We start from the raw sequence: 26,638 nt of genomic DNA on the forward strand, positions 1-26,638 counted from the left end.
TGCCCAATAAGGTATATTTCATATTCCACAAGCTCCTTGCTTCTTAATACTTGCTCTCCAAGCTCCTTTCTCCACAAAATCCTCTTCCAAGCTCAAAACACACCAATGGAACACACACACACACACACACTCAATTAGGGTTTGAGAGTGAAAAGTAGCAGTAAAAGGGAAGGCTGGGGGAGGCCAATGATCCTTTAAATAAGGTGCAAAACCCCGAGATTTAGGGTTTCATCTGCCAGCTCCTACTCATCGAGTCCCTTCTTAGACTTGACGAGTAGGTCATTAAAGTGCATGGACCAACCCGCTGCTACTCGACAAGTAGGGCAATCAACTCGTCGAGTAGCCCTCGAAATCAATAAACTCACACATTAAATCAGTACCTGAGAAATGGGACGTTACACCTTTATATGTTTTCATCACATAATAAGTTAAGAAAAGGATCATCACATAGTTTTGAGGGGGCTTAGAATGTTTTTTCAGAAAAATCCAAGAAGCTAAAGTCAAATGCTTCATCATTGGAGTCGGAGTCTGGAAGGTATGTCTTCTCAAGGAGCTTAGGCCCTTTAGGCTTCTTAGTTCCAGAAGTAGAAGCCATCTGTTTCATAAAAAAAACAATTTGTTAGTTCAGACTTGGAACTCCAAAGACGAAGATAACCACCCTCAGAAGCATAAATTTCTTGTTTCCATACACATAACTTTCTACTCCACCTTACTTCACCAACGATTTCAGAGCTTCAAAATATGAAATTGGGGACTGTTAAACCCTTCTTAGCGTCAAACCCTTTTCGAATGCATGAAACCCTTTATCAATGATGGTTCATGAAAGATGATGGCTAGGGAATATGTTACTGGTAACCGGATAGTACAGGTTACTTGTTCGTTACCGGGTATTAGCTTTCAAATGATAATTTCATGAAAATATCGAGTCCACAGTCAACAACAAATTAAAATCAAAATTTTTTCCAATTTAATGGCAAAAATATAAGACTTTTCTGATATTAGTCAAAAATGGTAATTTAGACATTTCACATTTCCGTAGGCAAATTGGTGTGCTCCAAAATACATAGTTATATGGTTAATTAAAAAAAGTTGGATCGAAAGCCAAATTTTTAATTTTGAGAATCGGAAGAACCATTTCTTAAATTTAGTCTATATTGCAAAATTTACTTAAAATAAAAGTAAATACTTTTACGATGAACAAAAAAAAAAAAGTCTTACCTTCACCTCCTTGGCATCGACAAAACCCGAAAAAGAGAGTGGGACCATTTTTCTGTTAGCCTGAATCCTGATAGTTTGTTTATACGCAGAGCCAGAAATAGAGGAGCAGAGCACATCGTCCCACCACCGTCGTTCCATAAACACAACCAACCCACCATCCAAATATTCTAACACACTTTTTTTTTTATTCTTTCAAATAATCGTCCGTTTCTTTTCACTAAATGTACCCGGATCAAGCAAATTGAGTTATAGACTGTTAATACTTAAATAGTAAATACTCCATTAAATAATATATAAAAATCCAAAAAATCAAGTTTCCACAAAATATGTTTGTATATAAATCCAATCCGATTAAACTTTAAATTTCCCCATCTAAAATGTTCATAAACATGTATACTTGGATGTAACATGTTTTGTTTCCAAGCCAGAAAATACTAATTTCAGGGGGTGATGATCATTAGTACTTAGTAGTACACAGCTTATTCAAAATTGTACAATATTCTGTTTCCAAGCGTCTGGCTGGTTATTTATCATAAACTTCCCTCCATTTATTCTCTTCTTCTCCTCTCATACTCGATCCTTGCTATGGTTCTTTCTGATACATTCCTCTGGTTCTCTCTCTTTCTATCTTTCGTATCAAATCAATGATTATCTCGATTACTTTATGTCAATTTTCATACATTTTGAAGTGATTTTAGAGCATTAGAAATACAAAAAACTGGAAAACTTAATTATGTGCGATGTCTGGCTTGGTTTGATTCGATTTATGATAGCATATGGATTTATTGAGTGATTTGATACGTTTTAGTTTTTTTTGCAGGGGAGACAAGATGATCAAAACATTGATGTCGGCAAGAGCTCCTGTATTGGCTGAAAAGTACTCGAAGGAGATAGAAAATGCGCGTCGAGATCTTCGTGCTCTCATCGTCATCAAAAAATGTGCTCCTATCATGTTTTCGTTAGCGTACGTTATTTCTTTTCCTTGCTGCATCGTATGAATTTATAATCACCTAGAAATCGATTATGATCTCTGTATAGTTATTTGATTTATAACTTGATGTTACGAAGTCTAGATACTATTTTTGACTTATTGATCGATCGATCTAGTTGAATCGTTATCTTTGCTGGATGATTGACTTGTGTTTCCGAGATCGGTTATGCACAAGCTCGTTAAAGCAGCTTAACCAAAACAAAAGTTATTAAACGCTTCTTAAGATCAACATTGCTTTCAAGTTCTCATATGTAAATTAGTTCGCTCTTCTATTGTTTATCTGGTAAATTGAAACTATATCGATTATAAACTATATTGCTGTTGTACAACAAACAATTTGTATTTGCTGATAATTATTATGAAATTTCTCTCACACACAAAAGGTTAATTAGCTATGTTGTTGTTTTCAGCAAATTTGATTATATTATTTTACATGTACAATTGGATTGTTACTTTGCTAGTCATGCTTGTATATATTTTACTACCACACATTTGTTTGTGCTAAAACAAAACTTATTTGAGAGTTTGCTGTTCTAAGCTAAACAAAGAAAAAAGAAGGAAAAAAAGGAATTAGGCCTTTCTTATTACAGAGAAACTAAACAAGTTGAATTCAGGACATAGATAGGAAACAATGGACAGAGAAAACACTAATGAAACATTGGATTGGTAGAAGTGATGAAGATATATATTTTGAAGAGAGGACATTAATTAGAACTCTTAACATTATAAGATTTAGTTATGGTGTTTTACATTGTGATCAGAGATGATTTATGATCAATCATAATGTATAGCATATTGATTTGAACTGTTAATGATGTGAATTTGTGTGTTCTAATCTTCCTGAAAACTGACACTTTGTTGGGCCAGATTGCATGATGCATGGACTTATGATGCTAACACAAAGAAAGGAGGCCCAAATAAATCAATCAGGAACTACATACATGGAGAAAACACTGGTTTGAAAACTGCAATTGATCTCTGTGGTGAATCTTTATTTGTCCCTCTTCACAATGGTATTTGTCCAATGCCTTTTTATAGTGTTCCTAATAAACTTTGTGTTCATTGATTAATAACAGAAGAAGTGAAGGACAAACATCCAAGAGTTACATACGCTGATCTCTATCAGGTGATTAATTAATTAATTGTTTAATATCCGCTTAATTACATTACATGCTAATAGCTTCAATTAATTTAGTAGTTACATTCTTAAACTTATGGTATATGGATAACCTATGCTTATTGTTATCCTTGCAACTTTCTGTTCATTCTCCATTCTAACAAGATCCTTTTTTCACTTAAAATTCACTTTTTTTTTTCTTTCTAAAATTATGATGGAATGTTGTTCAGCTTGCTGGAGTTGTTGCAATTGAATTGATAGGAGGCCCCACTATTGACTATGCAGCTGGAAGGAAGGTATAATAAATTAACATTTTAGTAAATTAATTAATAAAGCAGTTTCTTATATTATAACTTCTCCACTGTATACTTGCTTATTCTCCATGTTTTTCTCTAAATCAGGATTCAAAAGAGTCGCATAATGAAGGACTTCTTCCTGATGCCAAAGAAGGTCGGTTTGTGTTCATGGTATTAATTAATTGGATCAAAACATGCATATGAAAATGGAATTCTAAATTCTAAATTTGAGTGTAATTAATCTATAGGTCCATCACATCTCAGGGATGAGTTCTATGGGAAGGGACTATCTGACAAGGATATAGTTGCACTTTCTGCTACTCACAAATTGGTCGGTTTTCCTTCCTTACTTTTTTTTTTCTTCCATCAAGTTCCACGCCTTTTAACATCAAAAATTGAGTTTTTGGTAAAAACAGGGGTATTGTTTATTTATTAAAATCTATATATAACTTTGACAAATTATATATTCGTTAAAAAATCTATTCATTATCTTCAAATCATTATATATAAACATATTTAAGATAAATTGTAGTTTATGTAAGAAACTTATCACATCATATCATTGATCCGAACGATTCACATATATAAAATTTAAATTTATTTTTTAGTTGTAGTTTTATTCAATATTGATATCGATAAGAAGGTATTAATGAGTTCTTTTTAAACATAATATAAAGTGTTAAAGCTATGTATCAATATGATATATTATATAAGTAAAAGGACTAAAATGAAAACTTTGAAGGGGTCTTTTCTGTAAATATACATAACGGTTTGCTACTTTGTGGTGTCACCACTCACAACCCCATTTTTACAAAAGAAATACGAAACCATTAGGTTGAAAATAACCCCATTAATGTTTTCCAGAAAGAAAAGTCTGAAAATAAAAATTATAATACAATCCGTTTGATCAATTGATCTGGAATGCATGCAGGTGAATGCACATCCCGAAAGATCTGAATTTGGTGAAAAACCTTTGAAGTTTGACAACTCTTATTTCGTGTAAGTAAAAATTAAAGATGGATCTTTTTGTATAGAATTAAAATTCATATTTTTTGTTGTTTTTTGATCATAAATTGACTTTATTCTTATCATGTAATGATGAATGAATGAATCAGGGAGCTTCTAAAAGGAGATTCTGATTCTGATGGATCGCTGAAACATGCAACTGGTAAAGCCTTACTGATGACCCAAACTTTCGTACCTATGTTGAGCTTTATGCAAAGGTAAGGTATCATAACTAAGTCTTATATATATAATATCCTGTAAATTATGAGTTTATAATAATAAGGAAGGTTAGGTTGTTTAATTTGTGGGCATATGTACAGGATGAAGATGTATTCTTGAAAGACTATGCTGAATCACACAAAAAGGTCTCTGAGCTTGGTGTCACCCTACCTCTGTCACAGGATGCCTCATTTGAGGCAAGAGGTGCTGTGAATCTTGCTTCCTCTGCAACTTTGGTCTTCCTTAATTTCAGTTCGATGCTTCTAGTTTACATCCAGCAAATCAATAGAAAGTGCAAAGAGTAATCAGTCCCACCCCCACCCTCACCCGTTTATTATATTAGCTATATGATATGATTTTGGAAACAACGTATCGTATGATCATCGCGTAGTAACTTTACTATTCACTGTTATTTCAGGCAAGATGCCCTTTATATGACTTGTTGCTTGCTTTCTCAGTTTTATGTTATAGCCTATATTCATATGTTTTGTTTTTACTTTCTTTACATCTTTTGTATGCCCGTACAAGTGGAGTACACAATTTTTCAAACCACCAAAAAAAAAGTAAATGATTCCAAATTTGTAAATTGTGTCCATTTTTAACACAGTACGTGGTATAAGTATTTTGATGTTTTTTCAAAATACGAATAATTTGGGGCAATGGGAGAGCTAATATTAGATAGTTTGGATTTAAGTAATTATTGCATCAACTTTGATTTAAAAGAAAAAATGAATTGGTGGTTAGTGGAGATTATATATTTGCCGACTCTCTTGTTTGATCATGTCATGAAATAGCAAAGTGATTTAAAAAAAAACTAGATTATGACCTACGTGAAACGCAAAGAACATACAAAAATATATATATAAAGTCATAAAAAACCGACATAAAAAAAAGATAAAGTAACATAAATAAATTTCGTGTTATTGATTATATTGAAATGTCTAAAAAATAAAACGAAATGTCTGATTATCTGTAATTGACTAATTGTTGAATGACATCTTTATAGACAATATTTTTTGTTTTATTGTTTGGACGACCTTCTTCGTCACATATGAATACTTTCAAGCATTTTTAGGCCGTGTTTGATTTGGTGCTGACCGGGTCCAGTCAGACGTTTTTGTCTAATTCAGTCTGGTCAGAGTGTTTGATTTGTGTAGAGTAGACAGCTGACCCGGTCTCACTCCATAAAACTTATATGACTCGGTCCTTCATAAAATGTTAGCTGACTCAGTCCTAGATGGTTATGTCACGATATTGCCCTTTCCCATATACAATCACATCTGAAAATCAAGTGGTAGGAACCATCGTTTCCGTCGACGGAACGCCCTCCTCAGTTGTCGCGCCTTGGCGTTTCCTTCCTCCGCCGATGCCAGTCCCTCCCGCCTCGCTATCATTTTCTCCTAGTGACGCCTTCAATACACCGCCTTCCACACAGCGCCTTCAGCTCTTCCTCGTTCAAAAAAGAAGTTGATTGATTAAGGTTACAAGAAATTGATTGAGTAAGGTTAATTTTTCGACCTCCACCAGCACCTTCCTCCTCCATCTACCAGCGCTTCCTCCTCCATTTAAGTCGGCCATCCCTGCATCTCCGACTGATAAGTTTAATTTTTCTATTTTTTTCCTGATACGTGATGTGAAGAATGGAGAAGTTTATTTGAATGCTCTTTTACAAAGTTTCATGATGATGAAACTGGCAATTGGTAGCCAATCGGATGGAATGACAATTGCTTATGGAAGTTATCTGATTATGAGGTACATATCCTTCACCTCTCCTTTTTACTGACCCTGTTATCTTCATGCTTACCACCTGTTTATGAAAAAACCTTGTTAGGAATTGGAAGATTTTACAGCTCCTGTTATCGAATTCCTTTTTACTTGACTAAAAGTTTGAGTAAATTGATTATTGTACTACAGTGGTTCTTCAGAATTTGTTTGAAATTTGATACATTGCATGGGAATTGGAACATGGAAGATTTGATCATTTGTATGCTTATCTTGACTATATGATTTTGTTTGGTAGATTTCTGGGGAAAGTAAAGGCCCAAAAGGTAGAAAAAGAAGAGGTTATTTATGTTTGGAAGTTCTGAAGCACAAAGACATTGGAGGGAGATCACAACCAATTTACCAAAACTGATGTTAACGCTAGTGTGTGATTCTTTATTACTTGTGTATGGAGATTGTGAATTTTACTATCGTATAATCAAATGTTTGGACTTGAAAGAGCCAATTATCCCTCTTTATTTCAAATTGTAGTCATTGTTCATTGTTTAAAAGTTAGAGTTCATTGTTGATGTGTTCTAATAGAAAGAAAAAATTGAGAGTTCAATGTTATAATTGAAAATTTAATGCTATAATAGAAAAATTAAAAATAATAAGATTTTTTTTTATAAAATGGTAATTTGTGATGGTACTCAGTTATACGAAATAGAACAGAATGGTAAAACGGTCGTTTTTAGTAGTCGGCATGGTCAATCAGATGCATAATCAAACAACATAGTTTTAGTCAAAGGCAAATATAGTTACAGCTTCAGACCCAGTCAGACTCTGACTCAGTCAGTAACAATCAAAATCCCCTTACTTCTCACGCGAGAAGCAGCTATATATAATGTAACACCCAGTTTATTTAATAAATAAATAGATAAAATTTATTAAAGAGTAGTAGCCCTAAAATGTATACTATTCAGTGAGATATTGGTATTAGGAGCTAAATGTTATAATTAATTATGAAGACAGGGGGCTCCGTGGTAATTATTTGGGTTTAATTTATAAGGAAATAAGGTGGAAGGGATGATTATGTCATAATAAAGATATTGGGGGTTGTATAGTAAGTTTTGTACCTAAGTTGTAAAGGATTTTAATGCTGAGGGTTTAAATGGTAATTATCGGATTTAATTTGAAGAAGATTTCCGAAGCCAGGGTTGAAAGAGTAAATATTGGATTACATTTGAATAAAAAGGGCATGGAGGGACTATTGTTGCCATTATGGCAAACTCTTGAGTGGAGTCGGGTATAAAGGTTTAAGCAAACCCTAACCCTAAGGAAGATGTGCAGCCGTCACTCTTTTCCCCCCTTATGCCTCCCACCACCGGTTTTCTCCCTTGTCTCTCCGACCAACTAAGCCCGACAAGAGCATCGCTACCCCTCCTGCCGTCGGAGTCCGCTGCCATCGTCCTTCCGTTGCTGATGCTGTTTCGTTACCGCCGCATTGTCTCCCTCGTTATGGTTGGACCACCTATTCGCCAACGACTCCACTGTTGCTCATCTTCCATCACCGGCGACGACAATGATCCGTGATTGTCGCTGCTGTCGTTCGTGGTTATGGAGAGCGAACATCTCCCATTTTCCCATCCCGCTTCTGTTCCAACGATGTGCGCCACTGCTCCGGTCAGCATTTTCCGCTCCTGTCCGCTGTTTCCGTCATCTCGCGTCGCCGCCGCTGCCGGATCTTACTGCTTTGCTGTTGCCGTTCAGAAGATCGCTACATCTTGCCGACACCCTCCATTAGCCACCTGCCACCGTGAAATGGTGGCTGAGTTTGTGGCCTCGTGAAGCTAGGTTCGTGTTAGGGTGTTGTAGGTGTGTGTTGCGATGGTTAGGACTGCAGGAGAGTCTTTGGCCGGAGATATAAAGAAATCCCTACTGCCACCACCGTGAGGTGGTGGCTGTCGTCCCAAAATGCTTGCTATCGCTGCCATGAGCCGCCATATGGGTGGCTGAAGTGTTTAGTGCAACATGAAGTGTGTGAATGTGTGTTTAGAGTAGCTGGAAGACCGAGAACCTCCACTGCCACCACGTGCCACCGCCGGCCGCCACTAGGTTGCTGGGTTTATGTGTTGTATTAGTGTGTGTGATTATTTGGGGTTTTAGCATTGTAAAATGTAACAAAAAAGAAGAGTAATGAAAAGAAAACTGAAAACCACCACCGTAGGGTGGTGGCTGCTGCCTCCTGCCGCCACCGGCCGCCGTGTCGGGTGGCGGTGTGCTTTGATGGTGTTTTGACTCATTTGGATGGTTGGACAAAGGGACTAAGAAACCCTAATGGGCCCAACGAGGCTTAATGGGCTTAATTGTAACGCCCGGGTTTCAGGGCTAAGCATTTTTGTCAATGTAATAGTCTAGGTCAACTCTTGTAACTCTTTTTGAAGTAATAAAGATGAAATATTTGAGTATTATGTGAATTATATGTGTTTATTATTTAATTATAAATGTATAATTAATAAAGAATAAAAATGAGCGTCAAAATTAAAGTGTGAGATAATCCCAATATCTCTACATAAAGTTGTAGAATATGTCTCAAGGTTTCCGTGCATATAAGGAACGCCGAAATCCGAGTTATAACGAAGAAGTTATGACCCGTCGAAGTTTCACGACAGAACCGGCACGATACCGGGAAGCGTGAATAGTGAATTTACGATAGAGCGAGATTTAGCCTTAGTGATCTAAACGAAAGTCGTAGAATATGTTAAACTAAGAACATTGATAAAAAGAACGCCCAAATCTGACTTCGTATGAAGAAGTTATGAGATTTTAAACAGACCAATCCTGTCCCGGCTTGTTAAAAATATAACTTTAAAAATAAAGTCAAAATTAGCCGATGGAGTCTAAACGAAAGTTGTAGAGTACGTCTTCACCTACGCGTGGATATAAAGAACGTCAAAAACGGAGTTCGTATGAACGAGTTACAAATTATAATAGCATATTTACGTATTAAAATAAAGTATAAATCATGTATACGTACACATATATATACATATGTATATATCATTAGAAAGGTATCGACGATGCGGTCATTATAAGACTAATGTTGAGTTCTTTCGACATTAGTTTAGTACAAATATCATTAAATCCATTTATAATAGTAATATAGAGGGGTGTTTAGTTGTTTATATAACTAAAAGGTCATTAAGTAATTATGGAGGGTAGTTTTTGAAAATTCAATTAGTATAAATAAGAGCCTTGGGCTCTCATATTTCCTGCACCATTCTCTTGATTCAAGAGTCTTTCTCTCCTTATCCCCCGAGCATTTCGGTCCCTCGTGATTCGAATTCTCTTTCTGTAGCTTAGTATAGTAAGGTGAGCGCTGAAGCGCTGCACGATTCTTTCTTAGAAAGATTCAGCGACGAAGTTCTGCCCCTGCAGAGCCCGACTCCTAGCTAAAACCCCCTTGTAAGTAAGTTATGCTTACCTTATTTTAATATAGCTTATATTTAAAATTAGTATTGTTATTATGAACTTATAATAAATATTTGAGCTATTATTATAACTTATATAAGTGTCATTATAATATTTTTTTTTAACTACTCGCGATACGGGGAATTTGGTTTAAAGGGCCACATAGGGCTGTTGGATTTCAGAAGTGCTATATGCCAAAATGGTCCTGCCCTCCGGTGTTTTATGTCTGGCCCCTGTCTGTACATAGTGGTTGGAAAATATTGTTTAACGCTTATATAATAATAATAATACTAAGACTAATAGTTGGTCACGGTAAATATTAGACTAAAATTTAGCGATAATAATGCTAGGTTTCGTCGAAGGAAAATAGAATCGTTAGAAGCAAGCGCTGCCCGATTTTGGAATCATCACCTTAACAAGTGAGTGCATAGTTACTTTCAACTTACACATAGATATGAAGTATTTTATATAAATTACGTGCTATGTGTGCATATTATCTGAATACTTGCTATCTATGCTAGATGAACGTTGTTATACATGTTTTCAATGACTTAAACTGTATATGTATTTTATATCTACGAAAATGTTGGGGTAAAACATGGGTAGATGCAATAGGTGATGTGTGATAAAATGATGAGAGGCCTCGATGTTGATGTTGTTGATTCTGTCATCTAGCGGAGTATGGATGACGACCACGGACTCTTCTAGACAGTCCAGTGGAACACTAGCAGGCTCGCAACCTGTAGGTGTTTGTGAACGATATGTTCACCGGTGTACTCCATCCCCCACATGGTTGCCTTTAGGACATTTATTGCTGAGGAATCCCCTTAGCAGTAGTGTCCGTCCCGATGATGATCCTTAGGCTAGGTCCCTTATGATAGGTGTTTAGGGACGTAAAGTGAGGATAACGGGAACGGGTAATCGGGTTATTGTTGATCGATGAAATTAATAAACTTATTTATTATGGGTTGAAAACCCTATGTGCTCACCAGGCTCCCAAGCCTGACCCAATCAGTTTTATGTATTACAGGTAGTGGCGCATGAGCATAGGTGTGATGTTTTGGACGAGGGATTACGGATATAGGCCTGTAGATATGAAATAATGTAGTAAGGCTTATATTGTACTGTTTATGCTTTTGATCTGTACGAACATGACATCCCGAGTCTTTTAATGAAATACATTTCTATGGAAATGCTTTTGATAAATCTTTATCATATTTTTGTTTTGGGACAAATTCCGCAACACTTTCATTTAAAATGTAACTCTGATTTTTAAACAAAGCATAAACAAACCGGTCTTTTCTGGCCGTGATTTTGGGTATTTCACAGTTGGTATTAGAGCATTAGTTTAAGCGAACTAGGAATTTGTAGGATTTCTAGACTTAAACTTAGAATGCTAAGCGATGATTGTGAGGTGTGAGCACTAGCTTATTTTAGGAATTGTGCCTAAAATGCTTTTATGTGCTAAATGCTTTGTGCATAATATGCTGTTAATTGTTCGGATCTATGGTCTGTTGCCGACCGGATCTGGAAACCTTATGTGTTTAGGATTCTAAACGTACGACTACGATATTAGAACTAGCATGTAAACGTTTCGGAGTGATAAGGACGATTTAAAACGTCTATCCTAAATAAAGATCTAAATTCACCATATTCGGTGTATAGATCAAGATGGCAAGGACCCGTAGCGGAAACGTGAACGCAAATGGAGGTAGGAACCAACCCCCAGTGGTTCAGCAAATACCTGTTGTTGAAGAAGTTGCACCTGAGCCAGTCACCATGGCTGGAGTTCAAGCCATGATTCAGGCTATGCTAGCTGAACAAAGGGAAGAAATGAGACGGATGCTCCACGAAAATAGGGACGAACCTACCATACATGTTGAACCGACGGAGCCAGTTCCCGAGCCATCTGAGGAAGGGAACTATAGCCGCCAAGTGAGTCAAGTAGGGACTCAAGGTGAGCAAAAGGATGGCCCAGAAGGGAGAAACAACAAGAATGGGCGGATGTACAAAAATTTCTTGGGTGCGAAACCACCAAGTCTCTCAGGAAGCCCAAAGCCTATTGAGATTATGGACTGGATCTCCAAGATGGAGATGGTGTTTGAGAGCTGCGACTGCAGCGAGAAGCAGAAGACTGTCTTCGCTGTGAGACAAATGAAAACTGGAGTCTTGAGCTGGTGGAAGCTATTGGCAGATACAATGCCACGGGGAGAAGCTCTGAAAATGTCATGGGATGAGTTCTTGGAACAACTGAAGGCACAGTACTGTTCAGAGATAGACCTGATTGATCTGAACAATGAGTTCCAAAATTTGAAGAAGGGGAGAATGAGCATCGATGACTATGCTGCTGCATTTATGGAAAAGATGAAGTTGTTTCCATACCTAGTGCCAACCGAACTTTCCAAAATTGAGAAATTCGCAAACGGACTGCCGGCTGACTTTGGCCCAACAGTCAAGATGACAACCACTCTGAAATCAGCTGTTCGAGCAGCTAAGAACGTGGAGACCCAACAAAAGGAAAGAGGTCTGGAGAGGGCTGAGGTTGGTGAGAAACGGAAATTCAATGGATCCTTGAAGTCCAACAAGAAGAGTAGATTCTCGAAGTCTGGTTCGAGGGGAGGAGGATCATAAGCGAAGTGGTGTGACAAGTGCAAGAAGAAGCACTCTGGGAAGTGTGACGGAGGGGTCACTTGTTACAAGTGCGGAAAGCCTAGGCACTACGCCAATGAATGCACCCTCAACCAGAAAGCCTGTTATGGGTGTAATGAAGAAGGGCACATTTTGAAGGACTGCCCGAAGAAGAAGGAGACAGGAAGACCCAACATACCACCGAAGCCGAAGGCGAGAGCCTTCCAAATGACGCTCGTGGCTGCAAAGGAGGCAGCAGACGTCGCTTTAGGTACCTTTCTTGTAAATGGTTTGCCTGCAAATATACTATTTGATTCCGGAGCCAACTACTCCTTTGTGTCGCATAAATTTGGTGGGAAATTAGCATTGCCTGTAGAAAAACTAGATAATGCCCTGATTGTAGAAGTTGCCAGTGGCAAATTCGTACCTGTTAGTAATCGTATTAGGAACATCGTCATTGACCTAAACGGAAACGAATTCCACGAAGAGCTATTACCCATAGAGTTAAACGGTTTCGACATCGTTTTGGGTATGGATTGGCTTAGCGCCTACAATGCTGAGATTCAATGCTGAAAGAAGATAGTAAAGGTAAACCCACCCGGAAAAGAATCATTTATGGTGTATGGGGACAAACGCAGAGTGAATTCTGGAATCATCTCCCTGATGAAAGCTAGGAAATGTTTGTCCAAAGGATGTGCATCATACTTGGCATTCGTAATCGATGCCAAGAAGGAGAAGAAAGAGGTGCAGAATATACCGGTTGTGTGTGATTATCCGGAAGTCTTTCCCGAAGATCTTCCTGGATTACCACCTGATAGGCAAGTGGAGTTTCGTATAGACTTGTTACCAGGAACAAAACCGATAGCAAAGACACCTTACCGATTAGCACCGACGAAGATGAAGGAGCTCACGACGCAACTTCAGGAGCTGTTGGACAACGGTTTTATTCGACCTAGTTCATCACCCTGGGGAGCTCCGGTGTTATTCGTGAAGAAGAAGGACGGAAGTATGAGAATGTGTATAGACTACCGAGAGTTGAATAAGGCAACGGTGAAGAACAAGTATCCATTGCCGAGGATTGATGACCTATTCGATCAGCTGCAAGGTTCGAGCTACTTCTCAAAGATCGATCTTAGGTCAGGATATCATCAGGTATAGGGGAGAAAGCAGGATATTGAGAAGACTGCATTCAGAACGAGATATGGACACTACGAGTTCTTGGTTATGTCATTCGGGCTAACCAATGCTCCCGCAGCATTCATGGATTTGATGAATAGGGTTTGTAAACCATTCCTCGATAAATCCGTGATAGTGTTCATCGACGACATTCTCATCTACTCGAAAAGCCAAGAGGAGCATGGCAAGCATCTACAGGAAGTATTAGAAGTGTTGAAGAAGGAGAAGCTTTTTGCAAAGTTCTCCAAATGCGACTTTTGGATACGGGAAGTCCAATTCTTGGGTCATGTTGTTAACCAGGAGGGAATAATGGTTGACCCCGCAAAGATCGAGGCTGTAATGAAGTGGGAACGTCCAAAGAGTCCCACAGAGATTCGAAGCTTTCTAGGATTAGCCGGATATTATCGACGATTTATCCAAGGCTTTTCTTCGATAGCTGCTCCATTAACAGCTTTGACTCATAAAGGAGCTACGTATACGTGGAGTGAGAAACACGATGAGGCATTCGAGAAGCTAAAGAAGAAGTTATGTGAAGCACCGATACTTTCTCTACCCGATGGAGTCGAAGATTTCGCGGTTTATAGTGACGCTTCTGGAGTCGGGTTGGGTTGTGTTCTGACCCGAAGAGAAAAGGTGATAGCATACGCATCTCAACAATTGAAAGAGCATGAAAAGAACTACCCCACTCATGATCTGGAGTTGGCAGCGGTAGTTTTTGCCTTAAAGATATGGAGGCATTACCTCTACGGCACGAAGTGCAAGCTCTTCACTGATCATAAGAGTCTCCAGTATCTCTTTAATCAGAAGGAGTTGAACATGAGGCAACGACTCTGGCTAGAACTTCTCAAGGACTACGACTGTGAGATACTTTACCACCCAGGTAAAGCAAATATTGTTGCTGATGCTCTCAGTCGGAAAGTCAATCTGGAAAGGAAAAGGCCAAGAGCGTTAAGAATTGAAGTCGTCTCGACGATTGTGGAAAGTATCAGGAAAGCTCAAGAAGAAGCTTTAGAGAAAAATGACCGAAAGGAAGAACGTTTGGGAAGAACGTTAGTGTTTGGTACAAACAGTCGAGGACTGAAGGTATTCCAAGATCGAATTTGGGTACCTAAGACGGGAGGAATAAGAGATCTTCTGATGGAAGAAGCACACAAAACCATGTACTCGATTCATCCCGGTAGCACTAAAATGTATAGGGACCTAAAACCCTACTACTGGTGGCCGACGATGAAGCTCGATGTTGCGAAGTATGTGGCCGAGTGCGTAACATGTGCGAGGGTTAAGGCACAACATCAGAAACCGTATGGGAGTTTGGAACCTTTACCTGTACCCATGGGTAAATGGGAAGACATCACCATGGATTTTGTGACTAAACTGCCCAGGACGAAGAACGGTCACGACATGATTTGGGTAGTCGTGGATCGTTTCACCAAGAGTACACACTTCATAGCAGCCAACGAGAAGTGGTCTATGGATAAGCTCGCAAATGCTTACGTGAAGGAAATTGTAAGACTTCACGGTGTCCTTCTTACGATTGTATCAGATCGTGATAGTCGTTTCACGTCAAGGTTTTGGAAGAGTCTACAAGAGGAGTTAGGTACAAAGTTGTGTTTGAGTACTGCTTATCATCCGCAAACTGATGGTCAGAGCGAAAGAACGATTCAGACGCTAGAAGATTTGCTGAGAGCATGTACCCTCGAATTCCAAGGGAATTGGGACGAGCACTTACCTCTGGTAGAATTTTCCTACAACAATAGTTTTCACTCGAGCATCAAGATGGCTCCTTATCAAGCCTTGTATGGGCAGAAGTGTCGTACGCCGTCTTGTTGGCTTGAAGCCGGAGAGAAGCAGTTTATGGGCCCCGAGATAGTCCATGAGACTGCTGAGAAGTTGAAGGTGATTAGGGAAAGGATGTTAGCAGCCCAGGATCGTCAGAAGAGCTATGCTGACAAGAAAAGACGACCGATAACTTTCGAAGTTGGGGATTCCGTTTTGCTTAAAGTCTCACCGTGGAAGGGACTTATACGATTTGGGAAACGAGGAAAGTTGAGTCCAAGGTTTATTAGACCGTTCAAAGTTCTTCAGAAAATAGGGAACCAAGCTTACAAGCTGGAATTGCCCGAAGAACTCAATGGTATTCATAACACCATCCATGTGTGTTATTTGAGGAAATTCACGGGAGATGTTCCCGACATAATTCCAATCTCAGAGTTAAGGATGGATGAAAATAAAAGGTTGATCGAAGAGCCTGAGGCAATTGTTGACCGTAAGACTAAGAAGTTACGACGTAAGATGGTCGACTTGGTACTAGTCCGATGGAAACATTCAAATGGGCCGAATCTCACTTGGGAAACAGAGGATGACATGATGAGTCGCTATCCACATCTATTGGCTGATGCATGATTCCGGGACAGAATCATCCTAAGGGGGAGAGAATTGTAATGCCCGGGTTTCAGGGCTAAGCATTTTTGTCAATGTAATAGTCTAGGTCAACTCTTGTAACTCTTTTTGAAGTAATAAAGATGAAATATTTGAGTATTATGTGAATTATATGTGTTTATTATTTAATTATAAATGTATAATTAATAAAGAATAAAAATGAGCGTCAAAATTAAAGTGTGAGATAATCCCAATATCTCTACATAAAGTTGTAGAATATGTCTCAAGGTTTCCGTGCATATAAGGAACGCCGAAATCCGAGTTATAACGAAGAAGTTATGACCCGTCGAAGTTTCACGACAGAACCGGCACGATACCGGGAAGCGTGAATAGTGAATTTACGATAGAGCGAGATTTAGCCTTAGTGATCTAAACGAAAGTCGTAGAATATGTTAAACTAAGAACATTGATAAAAAGAACGCCCAAATCTGACTTCGTATGAAGAAGTTATGAGATTTTAAACAGACCAATCCTGTCCCGGCTTGTTAAAAATATAACTTTAAAAATAAAGTCAAAATTAGCCGATGGAGTCTAAACGAAAGTTGTAGAGTACGTCTTCACCTACGCGTGGATATAAAGAACGTCAAAAACGGAGTTCGTATGAACGAGTTACAAATTATAATAGCATATTTACGTATTAAAATAAAGTATAAATCATGTATACGTACACATATATATACATATGTATATATCATTAGAAAGGTATCGACGATGCGGTCATTATAAGACTAATGTTGAGTTCTTTCGACATTAGTTTAGTACAAATATCATTAAATCCATTTATAATAGTAATATAGAGGGGTGTTTAGTTGTTTATATAACTAAAAGGTCATTAAGTAATTATGGAGGGTAGTTTTTGAAAATTCAATTAGTATAAATAAGAGCCTTGGGCTCTCATATTTCCTGCACCATTCTCTTGATTCAAGAGTCTTTCTCTCCTTATCCCCCGAGCATTTCGGTCCCTCGTGATTCGAATTCTCTTTCTGTAGCTTAGTATAGTAAGGTGAGCGCTGAAGCGCTGCACGATTCTTTCTTAGAAAGATTCAGCGACGAAGTTCTGCCCCTGCAGAGCCCGACTCCTAGCTAAAACCCCCTTGTAAGTAAGTTATGCTTACCTTATTTTAATATAGCTTATATTTAAAATTAGTATTGTTATTATGAACTTATAATAAATATTTGAGCTATTATTATAACTTATATAAGTGTCATTATAATATTTTTTTTTAACTACTCGCGATACGGGGAATTTGGTTTAAAGGGCCACATAGGGCTGTTGGATTTCAGAAGTGCTATATGCCAAAATGGTCCTGCCCTCCGGTGTTTTATGTCTGGCCCCTGTCTGTACATAGTGGTTGGAAAATATTGTTTAACGCTTATATAATAATAATAATACTAAGACTAATAGTTGGTCACGGTAAATATTAGACTAAAATTTAGCGATAATAATGCTAGGTTTCGTCGAAGGAAAATAGAATCGTTAGAAGCAAGCGCTGCCCGATTTTGGAATCATCACCTTAACAAGTGAGTGCATAGTTACTTTCAACTTACACATAGATATGAAGTATTTTATATAAATTACGTGCTATGTGTGCATATTATCTGAATACTTGCTATCTATGCTAGATGAACGTTGTTATACATGTTTTCAATGACTTAAACTGTATATGTATTTTATATCTACGAAAATGTTGGGGTAAAACATGGGTAGATGCAATAGGTGATGTGTGATAAAATGATGAGAGGCCTCGATGTTGATGTTGTTGATTCTGTCATCTAGCGGAGTATGGATGACGACCACGGACTCTTCTAGACAGTCCAGTGGAACACTAGCAGGCTCGCAACCTGTAGGTGTTTGTGAACGATATGTTCACCGGTGTACTCCATCCCCCACATGGTTGCCTTTAGGACATTTATTGCTGAGGAATCCCCTTAGCAGTAGTGTCCGTCCCGATGATGATCCTTAGGCTAGGTCCCTTATGATAGGTGTTTAGGGACGTAAAGTGAGGATAACGGGAACGGGTAATCGGGTTATTGTTGATCGATGAAATTAATAAACTTATTTATTATGGGTTGAAAACCCTATGTGCTCACCAGGCTCCCAAGCCTGACCCAATCAGTTTTATGTATTACAGGTAGTGGCGCATGAGCATAGGTGTGATGTTTTGGACGAGGGATTACGGATATAGGCCTGTAGATATGAAATAATGTAGTAAGGCTTATATTGTACTGTTTATGCTTTTGATATGTACGAACATGACATCCCGAGTCTTATAATGAATTGCATTTCTATGGAAATGCTTTTGATAAATCTTTATCATATTTTTGTTTTGGGACCAATTCCGCAACACTTTCATTTAAAATGTAACTCTGATTTTTAAACAAAGCATAAACAAACCGGTCTTTTCTGGCCGTGATTTTGGGGATGTCACATTAATAAACCCTAATGGGCCTAGTGAAACCCTAATGGGTCTAATGGACCCTAATTAACCTAAGGAAAACCCTAATGGGCTTAAGGAAATAGCTATCGGACCTATTGGGCTAAGATGTGTTAGAAACCCTAATTAGGGTTTGAAAAACCCTAATGCAATGAAACCCTAACTTGGGACTTATCGGGACTGCATCAGAATTATTTAATGAACTTAAATTATTAATTAGTAATCATTTACAATCAACCTAAGTTAATATTGGACTTAATGGATTAAGTCCTTAATGGGTTAAGTAGGACAACTTAACCCTAATCGTCATTTTATGTGAAACCCTAATTTCACTTGGGTTTATTGTTGGGCCTTTCTATTGGGCCTTGATGATTGGATTACTAATGGGCCATCCAAGAATAATCAAATGGACTAGAGAAATTAGTTGTGCTTTAGGGTAAGGCCCATATGAGGAATTCAACCCAATTTGGAAAATTGGGCCATAGATGGGCCATAGTTTGGGCCTTTATGATTATGTGATAGTGGACCATTAGAATATTGAATGTTGGACTGGACTAAATGGTTGGGCCTTATGGTAAGACCTTATAAAGGTTTGGGCCCAATTTGGAAAATTGGGCCATATGTTGGGCTTTGAGCCATAGTTGGACTTTTGGGACTTTGGATTGGGCCTCAAGCTTGAATCAAGCCAAGTTAGGGGTAGAGTAGTATTTTACCCCCAAGCATGGACTTATGGTTATGTATTGGAACCCAATTATTAATTGGGTGTTATTTTGGTGTTGACAGTTCGGGAATCTGTCAGCCAGCAGCTGGGGTTGAGTCTGCGAGACTTCAACAGTGTGAGATTGTGTCTACGGGACTTCAGCAGTGTGAGGTGAACTACCTTCCAGTAGCGGTGGGTCTATGGTCACAATGCCGACCCACCAGTAGGAGTTGTATGTTAGATGATTGTCTTTGTGATATTCATCTATGTTTGCTACCACCTGATATGTTTATGTGTTAGCATGATATGTTATATGTGATAGTGGTAGTAGGGGGAGAATAGTCCCCATGTTCGGTCGTTAGGACCGAAGGGTAGGTCGGGCACCCTAGAATTGCCTGACAGTATGCTTATGTTATGATATTATGTGGTAGTAGTAGGAGGTGAAATAGTCCTCGTATGTCGGTCGTAAGGACCGACGGGTAAGACAAGCACCCCACAATGGCTTGACCTGGGTAAGTCAAGTACCCCAAAATGGCTTGACCTAGGTAGTCAGGCACCCCAGAATTGCCTGGTAGTATATGTGTGTTATATGGTAGTGGTAGGGGTGAAATAGTCCCCGGTAGTCGGGCAAAATAGACCGACGGGTAAGTCAAGCACCCCAGAATGGCTTGACCTGGGTAAGTCAAGCACCCTAGAATGGCCTGACAGTATGTTATTGTATGGTGTGTGGTATGATGGGGGAACTCACTAAGCTTCGTGCTTACAGTTTACAGTTTTGGTTTCAGGTACTCGTTTTCAAAGGAAAGGAGCCGGCTTGATCGCAACGCATCACATATGTTTTCCGCACATGAGATCTTTAGGATTACACTCTGATATGGTTTTATGATAATATGTTTTGATTACTGACATTTTGGTTTGACACGAGATATTATTATGAATGTTTTTATACTGATGGTTTTATGTAATAACTTATTTAAAAATGAAAATTTTGGCCTTGAATTTTGGGATGTTACAAGTTGGTATCAGAGCCTTGGTTTGAGGGATTTAGACACACTCTCGGGTGTGTCTGAACTCAAACTAAGGACTTGGTATGAAAATTTTCAAAAGTAAAACCATTTTATAAAAAGGAGTTTGAAAAGAGAAAAGAACTTTGAAAAGAATAAGGTGTGTGATGCGTGCAATCATCCGAGCTCAAGTAAGTTTTCCCAAGATACCCATACATGTTATGTTATAATATGATATGATTATGAGAACTGCATGCTAGATTAGGGCTAAGGATCTAGGAGGATGCCTTATATGCATATTGTATGTGCTTGTAGAGTTGCATGCTAGTACTGATCAGTCAGTAATAGGATAACCTGTTTAGGTTATGATTGATTGTATGAGCCTTTGAATTGCATGTACAGATTCCTGATTAGAGGATAGAATGATTTGATTGGAATATGATGTTTAGATTTTCCATTGTCTGAATGCTGTTTGCTTTGTGCTTTGTGGGACTCTTAGTGATGTGAGTTACCTACTAAGTGAATATGCTAAGTCACATGGGACATAAGCCGGATAATCTCAGAGTGATGGACTTGACCCTATTGCACAACTCTTGTCTGAGTCCAACCATTCTATGGATGGGTCTTTTACTCAAAGGATTATCTGATCTCTTTTGCATGTGACTATATTCACGAGGTAGCTAGTTGATATTACTAGGAATCTTTCAGCAGCTGAGGATGGGGTGAGTCGGGAACCTAGGAAAGCCTAGGATATGTTTCTGTGGGTTAGTAGTGAGGCTCAATGAGACTTGGGTGTACTAGTTGAGGAAGTGACTTGGAGGATCCAGGAGGATTGCTGAGGAAAGTATGGATAGTATGGAAGGTAGTATTGGGCCCGTACTATTGAAAGCACATGATCCATACTCGAATCAGTGAGAGTCTTGGAAAATCTGAGAAGCTTCGGGGAGGAGTTTGTAACCTGGTTTGGGGACAGAGGATGTTCCAGTCGTTACAGCTTAGCCATTGGCAAGTGAGCTAGTGAGCGTGACAGGGTGTCAAACCCTGGAGGATATGACTTTTAAGTCTGAGGATGCGAGATCGATTTGGAGCACCATGTAAAGAGAGGTTTGTGCCAGGTGCGTATATTAGAGGGTCACGGGAAGAGACCCATGACTTCTGATCATTAAGTGAAAGGCCAGCAGGGCCGGAGTCAGTGCACAAGGGAGTTTGTCGCTCTAAGGGTTTAGGCTGCTACAAATGTGGCAGGGTTGATCATGTCACCTGGAGGTGATTAGGATTCATCCAGATGTTGCAGGTATGCCATCTTCTACTACTATTAGATGGATGTTAAAAATACATATCGCTTTGGGATTGCGAGTGAGTTTGGATAAGTTGGATCTCGGGTCGGTTTTCTACTAGTGTTTGGGTTATCAAGGATCCTATATGCTATCCTGCATGCCGAAAAGTCCTTGATGAACCCACAGAAGGACGTACCTTGCGGAGTGGGTTCCGCATGGACTGTTATCATTCCGGATCTTTGTCAAGATTTGTGCAGGAGTATTATTTAGAGGATACTCAGTCTAGGTTAGAGCGATAGTTCTTCAGTGAAGTCAGCGGCCAGTGGTTCTACCATGGTTCAGGAATGGTCGACAATTGTCTATGGATGAACTTTGGAGTTCAAGGCACTACAGTTTCTAGGACAAGACTGGTAACATGAAGAGGGTAGTGTCAGTTGCGGGTGTTAGGTGCATAAGTGGTTGGTCATCGAATGTTCAAGAGAATTGTATTTTCGCACGGGCTGTGATTCGGTTAGAGTTCTGTGGTGCCGCAAGATTGGAAGGGGGAATGAGGATTCGTCAGCCAGAGTGAAGATTAAGTCCTTCAGTTGACAGCATGGGAGATGGACTGAGGTGTCCGATTAGACCAGATTTCAAAGTACTCTTCAAGACTTCCGAGGATGCGCGATCTCAAGGTTTAACCGGTGATTGATTGCTAGCATTAGTAAGCATAGGTTGTCATCAGTGGGATATTAGAAAGCGAGAAGGACTGGGAATCCTTCAATCAGCACGAGCCATGAATACTTAGTCGAATCTAAGTGGAGGAGAGACTTTTTATAAAGTTCTCCAAATGTGAGTTCTGGTTGCGCGAGGTGCAATCTCTTGGGCACCTTGTCAACCAGAAGGGTATTTAGGTCGACCCGACCAAGGTAGAGGCCATGATGCAATGGGAGATTCCGAGGTTTCCAGCTGAGATTCGGAGTTTCCTGGGTCTAGCGGGTTATTAGCGGAGATTTATATGAGACTTCTCCGAGATTGCGGTTCCTTTGACCGACTGACCAAGAAATCGGTGGCCTTTTGATGGGGGCCTGAGCAGTAGGCAGCCTTCAAGACTCTTAGACAGCGGTTGTACGATGCACTGATTCTCACCCTGCCAGAGGGTGTAGATGATTCCATGGTTTACTGTGACGCTTTGATCACGGGCATGGGTGCAGTACTGATACAATGGGGTCATGTTATAGCAGGTTTCAGGAACCAGGATAGAGTTCCGGTTAGGACTCAAGTTCAGTGATGTGTTCGGTCGAGTGCGTGTTCGACTCAGTTTGGAAAGTGTTGTAAGACTATGGGGGTAGCCGTAACATTCACTAGTGGTTAGTTAGCATGGGAAGTGTTGTAAGACTATGGGGGTAGCCGTAGCATCCACTAGTGGTCAGTTAGCATGGGAAGTGTTGTAAGACTACGAAGGTAGCCATAGCATTCACTAGTGGTCAGTTAGCATGGGAAGTGTTGTAAGACTGCGGGGGTAGCCGTAGCATTCACTAGTGGTCAGATAGTGGTAGAGTGTCGTGAGACTGCGGGTAGCCGTAACATTCACTAGGTTAGTAAATGGAATGAGCGTGTTGTTGGAACATGGAAGGAACAGTAGTACCCACCAGTTCGGGTGTGGCGGTGAGGATATGGAAAATCTACGGATTGGGTTTCGGAATTACCCAGACAGATTAGACCTGGTTGAGCCAGTGATAGGACTATAGGAATGCCACTACAGTTACGAGATCAAGGAAGCAAAGCATTGCTTAAGGTTGTTTATGATATAAGTCTACCGTTGGTAATGTAGCAAACATTTTTAGCCTCGGATTTGGTGACGTCAGGATTCGACGCATGGGCCCGATCGGTTGGATCGTGAGGTTGTCAGAGCCATATTGACATGATAACTAGTGACAACTTGTTCCAGGGAAGGATTTCGTTTAGAAATCGTGTGAGGCAACTAAGTGGGGGGTCCTTTGGCCCCGCAGCCGGGCCGGAACCCGACATTTCAGATGATTGGTGAATGAATCGAGACAAGGCATGTATCGGTAGGTTCTGGAAAGCAGCCGTGTGGCAACATACTCCTTCAGGCAGTTCAGTGCTAGGACAGTTTTAGCATTTGGACAGTGTTAGTATTTGTGTTTCAGGTTGCAAATACGGACGAAATAGCTGGTTGATTGGGAAGTGGCAAGTCACTCACAACGGGATTATTTGAGCCTTAGCTGAGTATAAGTGACCTATAGAGATAATTGGGCTTGTGGTCCCGATTTTTAGTGGGAACCTCGAGTTATCATAATTGAATAATCAGATGAGAGATAAGTGGACTAGATTCGACGATGATTAGAGTGGTCTGTTGGGGATTCAGACCCTCTCGAGACTGCGGACTTCGGACAAAGTAGATGTGATGTTGTTGCAGGAAGTTTGTTCATCTTCGGGTTCTAGGACTTTGCGAAGATTAGTCACGGTTACCCTGGGAAGGCTAAGGTGTGCCCAGGATGGTGACCATATTACTAGAGTGGTTGGGCGTGTTAGGAATGGTAAGGAATGATTTTGAGGACGCAATCTAATTTAAGTGGGGGAGAGTTGTAACACCCATTTTATTTAATAAATAAATAGATAAAATTTATTAAAGAGTAGTAGCCCTAAAATGTATAATATTCAATGAGATGTTGGTTTTGGGAGCTAAATGTATTAATTAATTATGAAAACAGGGGGCTCTGTGGAAATTATTTGGGTTTAATTTAAAAGGAAATAAGGTGGAAGGGCTGATTATGTCATAATAAAGATATTGGGGACTGTATAGTAAATTTTGTACCTAAGCTGTAAAGGATTTTAATGCTGAGGGTTTAAATGGTAATTATCGGATTTAATTTGAAGAAGATTTCCGAAGCCAGGGTTGCAAGAGTAAATATTGGATTACATTTGAATAAAAAGGGGCATGGAGGGACTATTGTTGCCATTATGGCAAACTCTTGAGTGGAGTCGTGTATAAAGGTTTAAGCAAACCCTAACCCTAAGGAAGATGTGCAGCCGTCACCCTTTTCCCCCCTTATGCCTCCCACCACCGGTTTTCTCCCTTGTCTCTCCGACCAACTAAGCCCGACAAGACCATCGCTACCCCTCCTGCCGTCGGAGTCCGCTGCCATTGTCCTTCCGTTGCTGATGCTGTTTCGTTACCGCCACATTGTCTTCCTCATTATGGTTGGACCACCTATGCGCCAACGACTCCACTACTGCTCATGTTCCATCACTGGCGACGACAACGATCCGTGATTGTCGCTGCTGTCGTTCGTGGTTATGGAGAGCGAACATCTCCCATTTTCCCATCCCGCTTCTGTTCCAACGATGTGCGCCGCTGCTCCGGTCAGCATTTTCCGCTCCTGTCCGCTGTTTCCGTCATCTCGCGTCGCCGCCGCTGCCGGATCTTGCTGCTTTGCTGTTGCCGTTCAGAAGATCGCTACATCTTGCCGACACCCTCCATTAGCCACCTGCCACCGTGAAATGGTGGCTGAGTTTGTGGCCTCGTGAAGCTAGGTTCGTGTTAGGTTGTTGTAGGTGTGTGTTGCGATGGTTAGGACTGTAGGAGAGTCTTTGGTCGGAGATATAAAGAAAGCCCTACTGCCACCACCGTGAGGTGGTGGCTGTCGTCCCAAAATGCTTGCTGTCGCTGCCATGAGCCGCCATGTGGGTGGATGAAGTGTTTCGTGCAACATGAAGTGTGTGAATGTGTGTTTAGAGTAGCTGGAAGACCGAGAACCGCCACTACCACCACGTGCCACCGCCGGCCTCCACTAGGTTGCTGGGTTTATGTGTTGTATTAGTGTGTGTGTGATTATTTGGGGTTTTAGCATTGTAAAATGTAACAAAAAAGAAGAGTAATGAAAAGAAAACTGAAAACCACCACCGTAGGGTGGTGGCTGCTGCCTCCTGCCGCCACCGGCCGCCGTGTCGGGTGGCGGTGTGCTTTGATGGTGTTTTGACTCGTTTGGATGGTTGGACAAAGGGACTTAGAAACCCTAATGGGCCCAACGAGGCTTAATGGGCTTAATAACCCCTAATGGGCCTAGTGAAACCCTAATGGGTCTAATGGACCCTAATTAACCTAAGGAAAACCCTAATGGGCTTAAGGAAATAGCTATCGGACCTATTGGGCTAAGATGTGTTGGAAACCCTAATTTGGGTTTGAAAAACCCTAATGCAATGAAACCCTAATTTGGGACTTATCGGGACTGCATCAGAATTATTTAATGAACTTAAATTATTAATTAGTAATCATTTACAATCAACCTAAGTTAATATTGGACTTAATGGATTAAGTCCTTAATGGGTTAAGTAGGAGAACTTAACCCTAATCGTCATTTTTTGTGAAACCCTAATTTCACTTGGGTTTATTGTTGGGCCTTTCTATTGGGCCTTGATGATTGGATTACTAATGGGCCATCCAAGAATAATCAAATGGACTAGAGAAATTAGTTGTGCTTTAGGGTAAGGCCTATATGAGGAATTCAACCCAATTTGGAAAATTGGGCCATAGATGGGCCATAGTTTGGGCCTTTATGATTATGTGATAGTGGACCATTAGAATATTGAATGTTGGACTGGACTAAATGGTTGGGCCTTATGGTAAGACCTTATAAAGGTTTGGGCCCAATTTGGAAAATTGGGCCATATGTTGGGCTTTGAGCCATAGTTGGACTTTTGGGACTTTGGATTGGGCCTCAGGCTTGGAACCCAATTATTAATTGGGTGTTATTTTGGTGTTGACAGTTCGGGAATCTGTCAGCCAGCAGCTAGGGTTGAGTCTGCGAGACTTCAACAGTGTGGGATTGTGTCTACGGGACTTCAGCAGTGTGAGGTGAATTACCTTCCAGTAGCGGTGGGTCTACGGTCACAATGCCGCCCCACCAGTAGGAGTTGTATGTTAGATGATTGTCTTTGTGATATTCATCTATGTTTGC

The 26,638-nt window shown here is 40.0% G+C and overlaps 1 protein-coding gene across 1 annotated transcript; it reads left to right on the plus strand.

Moving 5' to 3' along the window:
* The first annotated feature begins 1,605 nt into the window (after window positions 1-1,605).
* Window positions 1,606-5,303, plus strand: LOC145094606 (L-ascorbate peroxidase 3-like). The gene is made up of 10 exons (XM_079032742.1): window positions 1,606-1,829; window positions 2,039-2,182; window positions 3,077-3,192; window positions 3,286-3,335; window positions 3,557-3,622; window positions 3,728-3,776; window positions 3,871-3,953; window positions 4,554-4,621; window positions 4,738-4,845; window positions 4,948-5,303. The coding sequence occupies exons 1-10, from the start codon at window positions 1,804-1,806 to the stop codon at window positions 4,964-4,966; spliced, it is 729 nt and encodes a 242-aa protein (XP_078888868.1). The 5' UTR covers window positions 1,606-1,803; the 3' UTR covers window positions 4,967-5,303.
* The last annotated feature ends 21,335 nt before the right edge of the window (window positions 5,304-26,638 follow it).

The sequence above is a fragment of the Lactuca serriola genome, chromosome 3 (genome assembly GCF_051521515.1).
Source record: "Lactuca serriola cultivar US96UC23 chromosome 3, Lser_US96UC23_V15, whole genome shotgun sequence".
NCBI classification, from domain to species: Eukaryota; Viridiplantae; Streptophyta; class Magnoliopsida; order Asterales; family Asteraceae; genus Lactuca; species Lactuca serriola.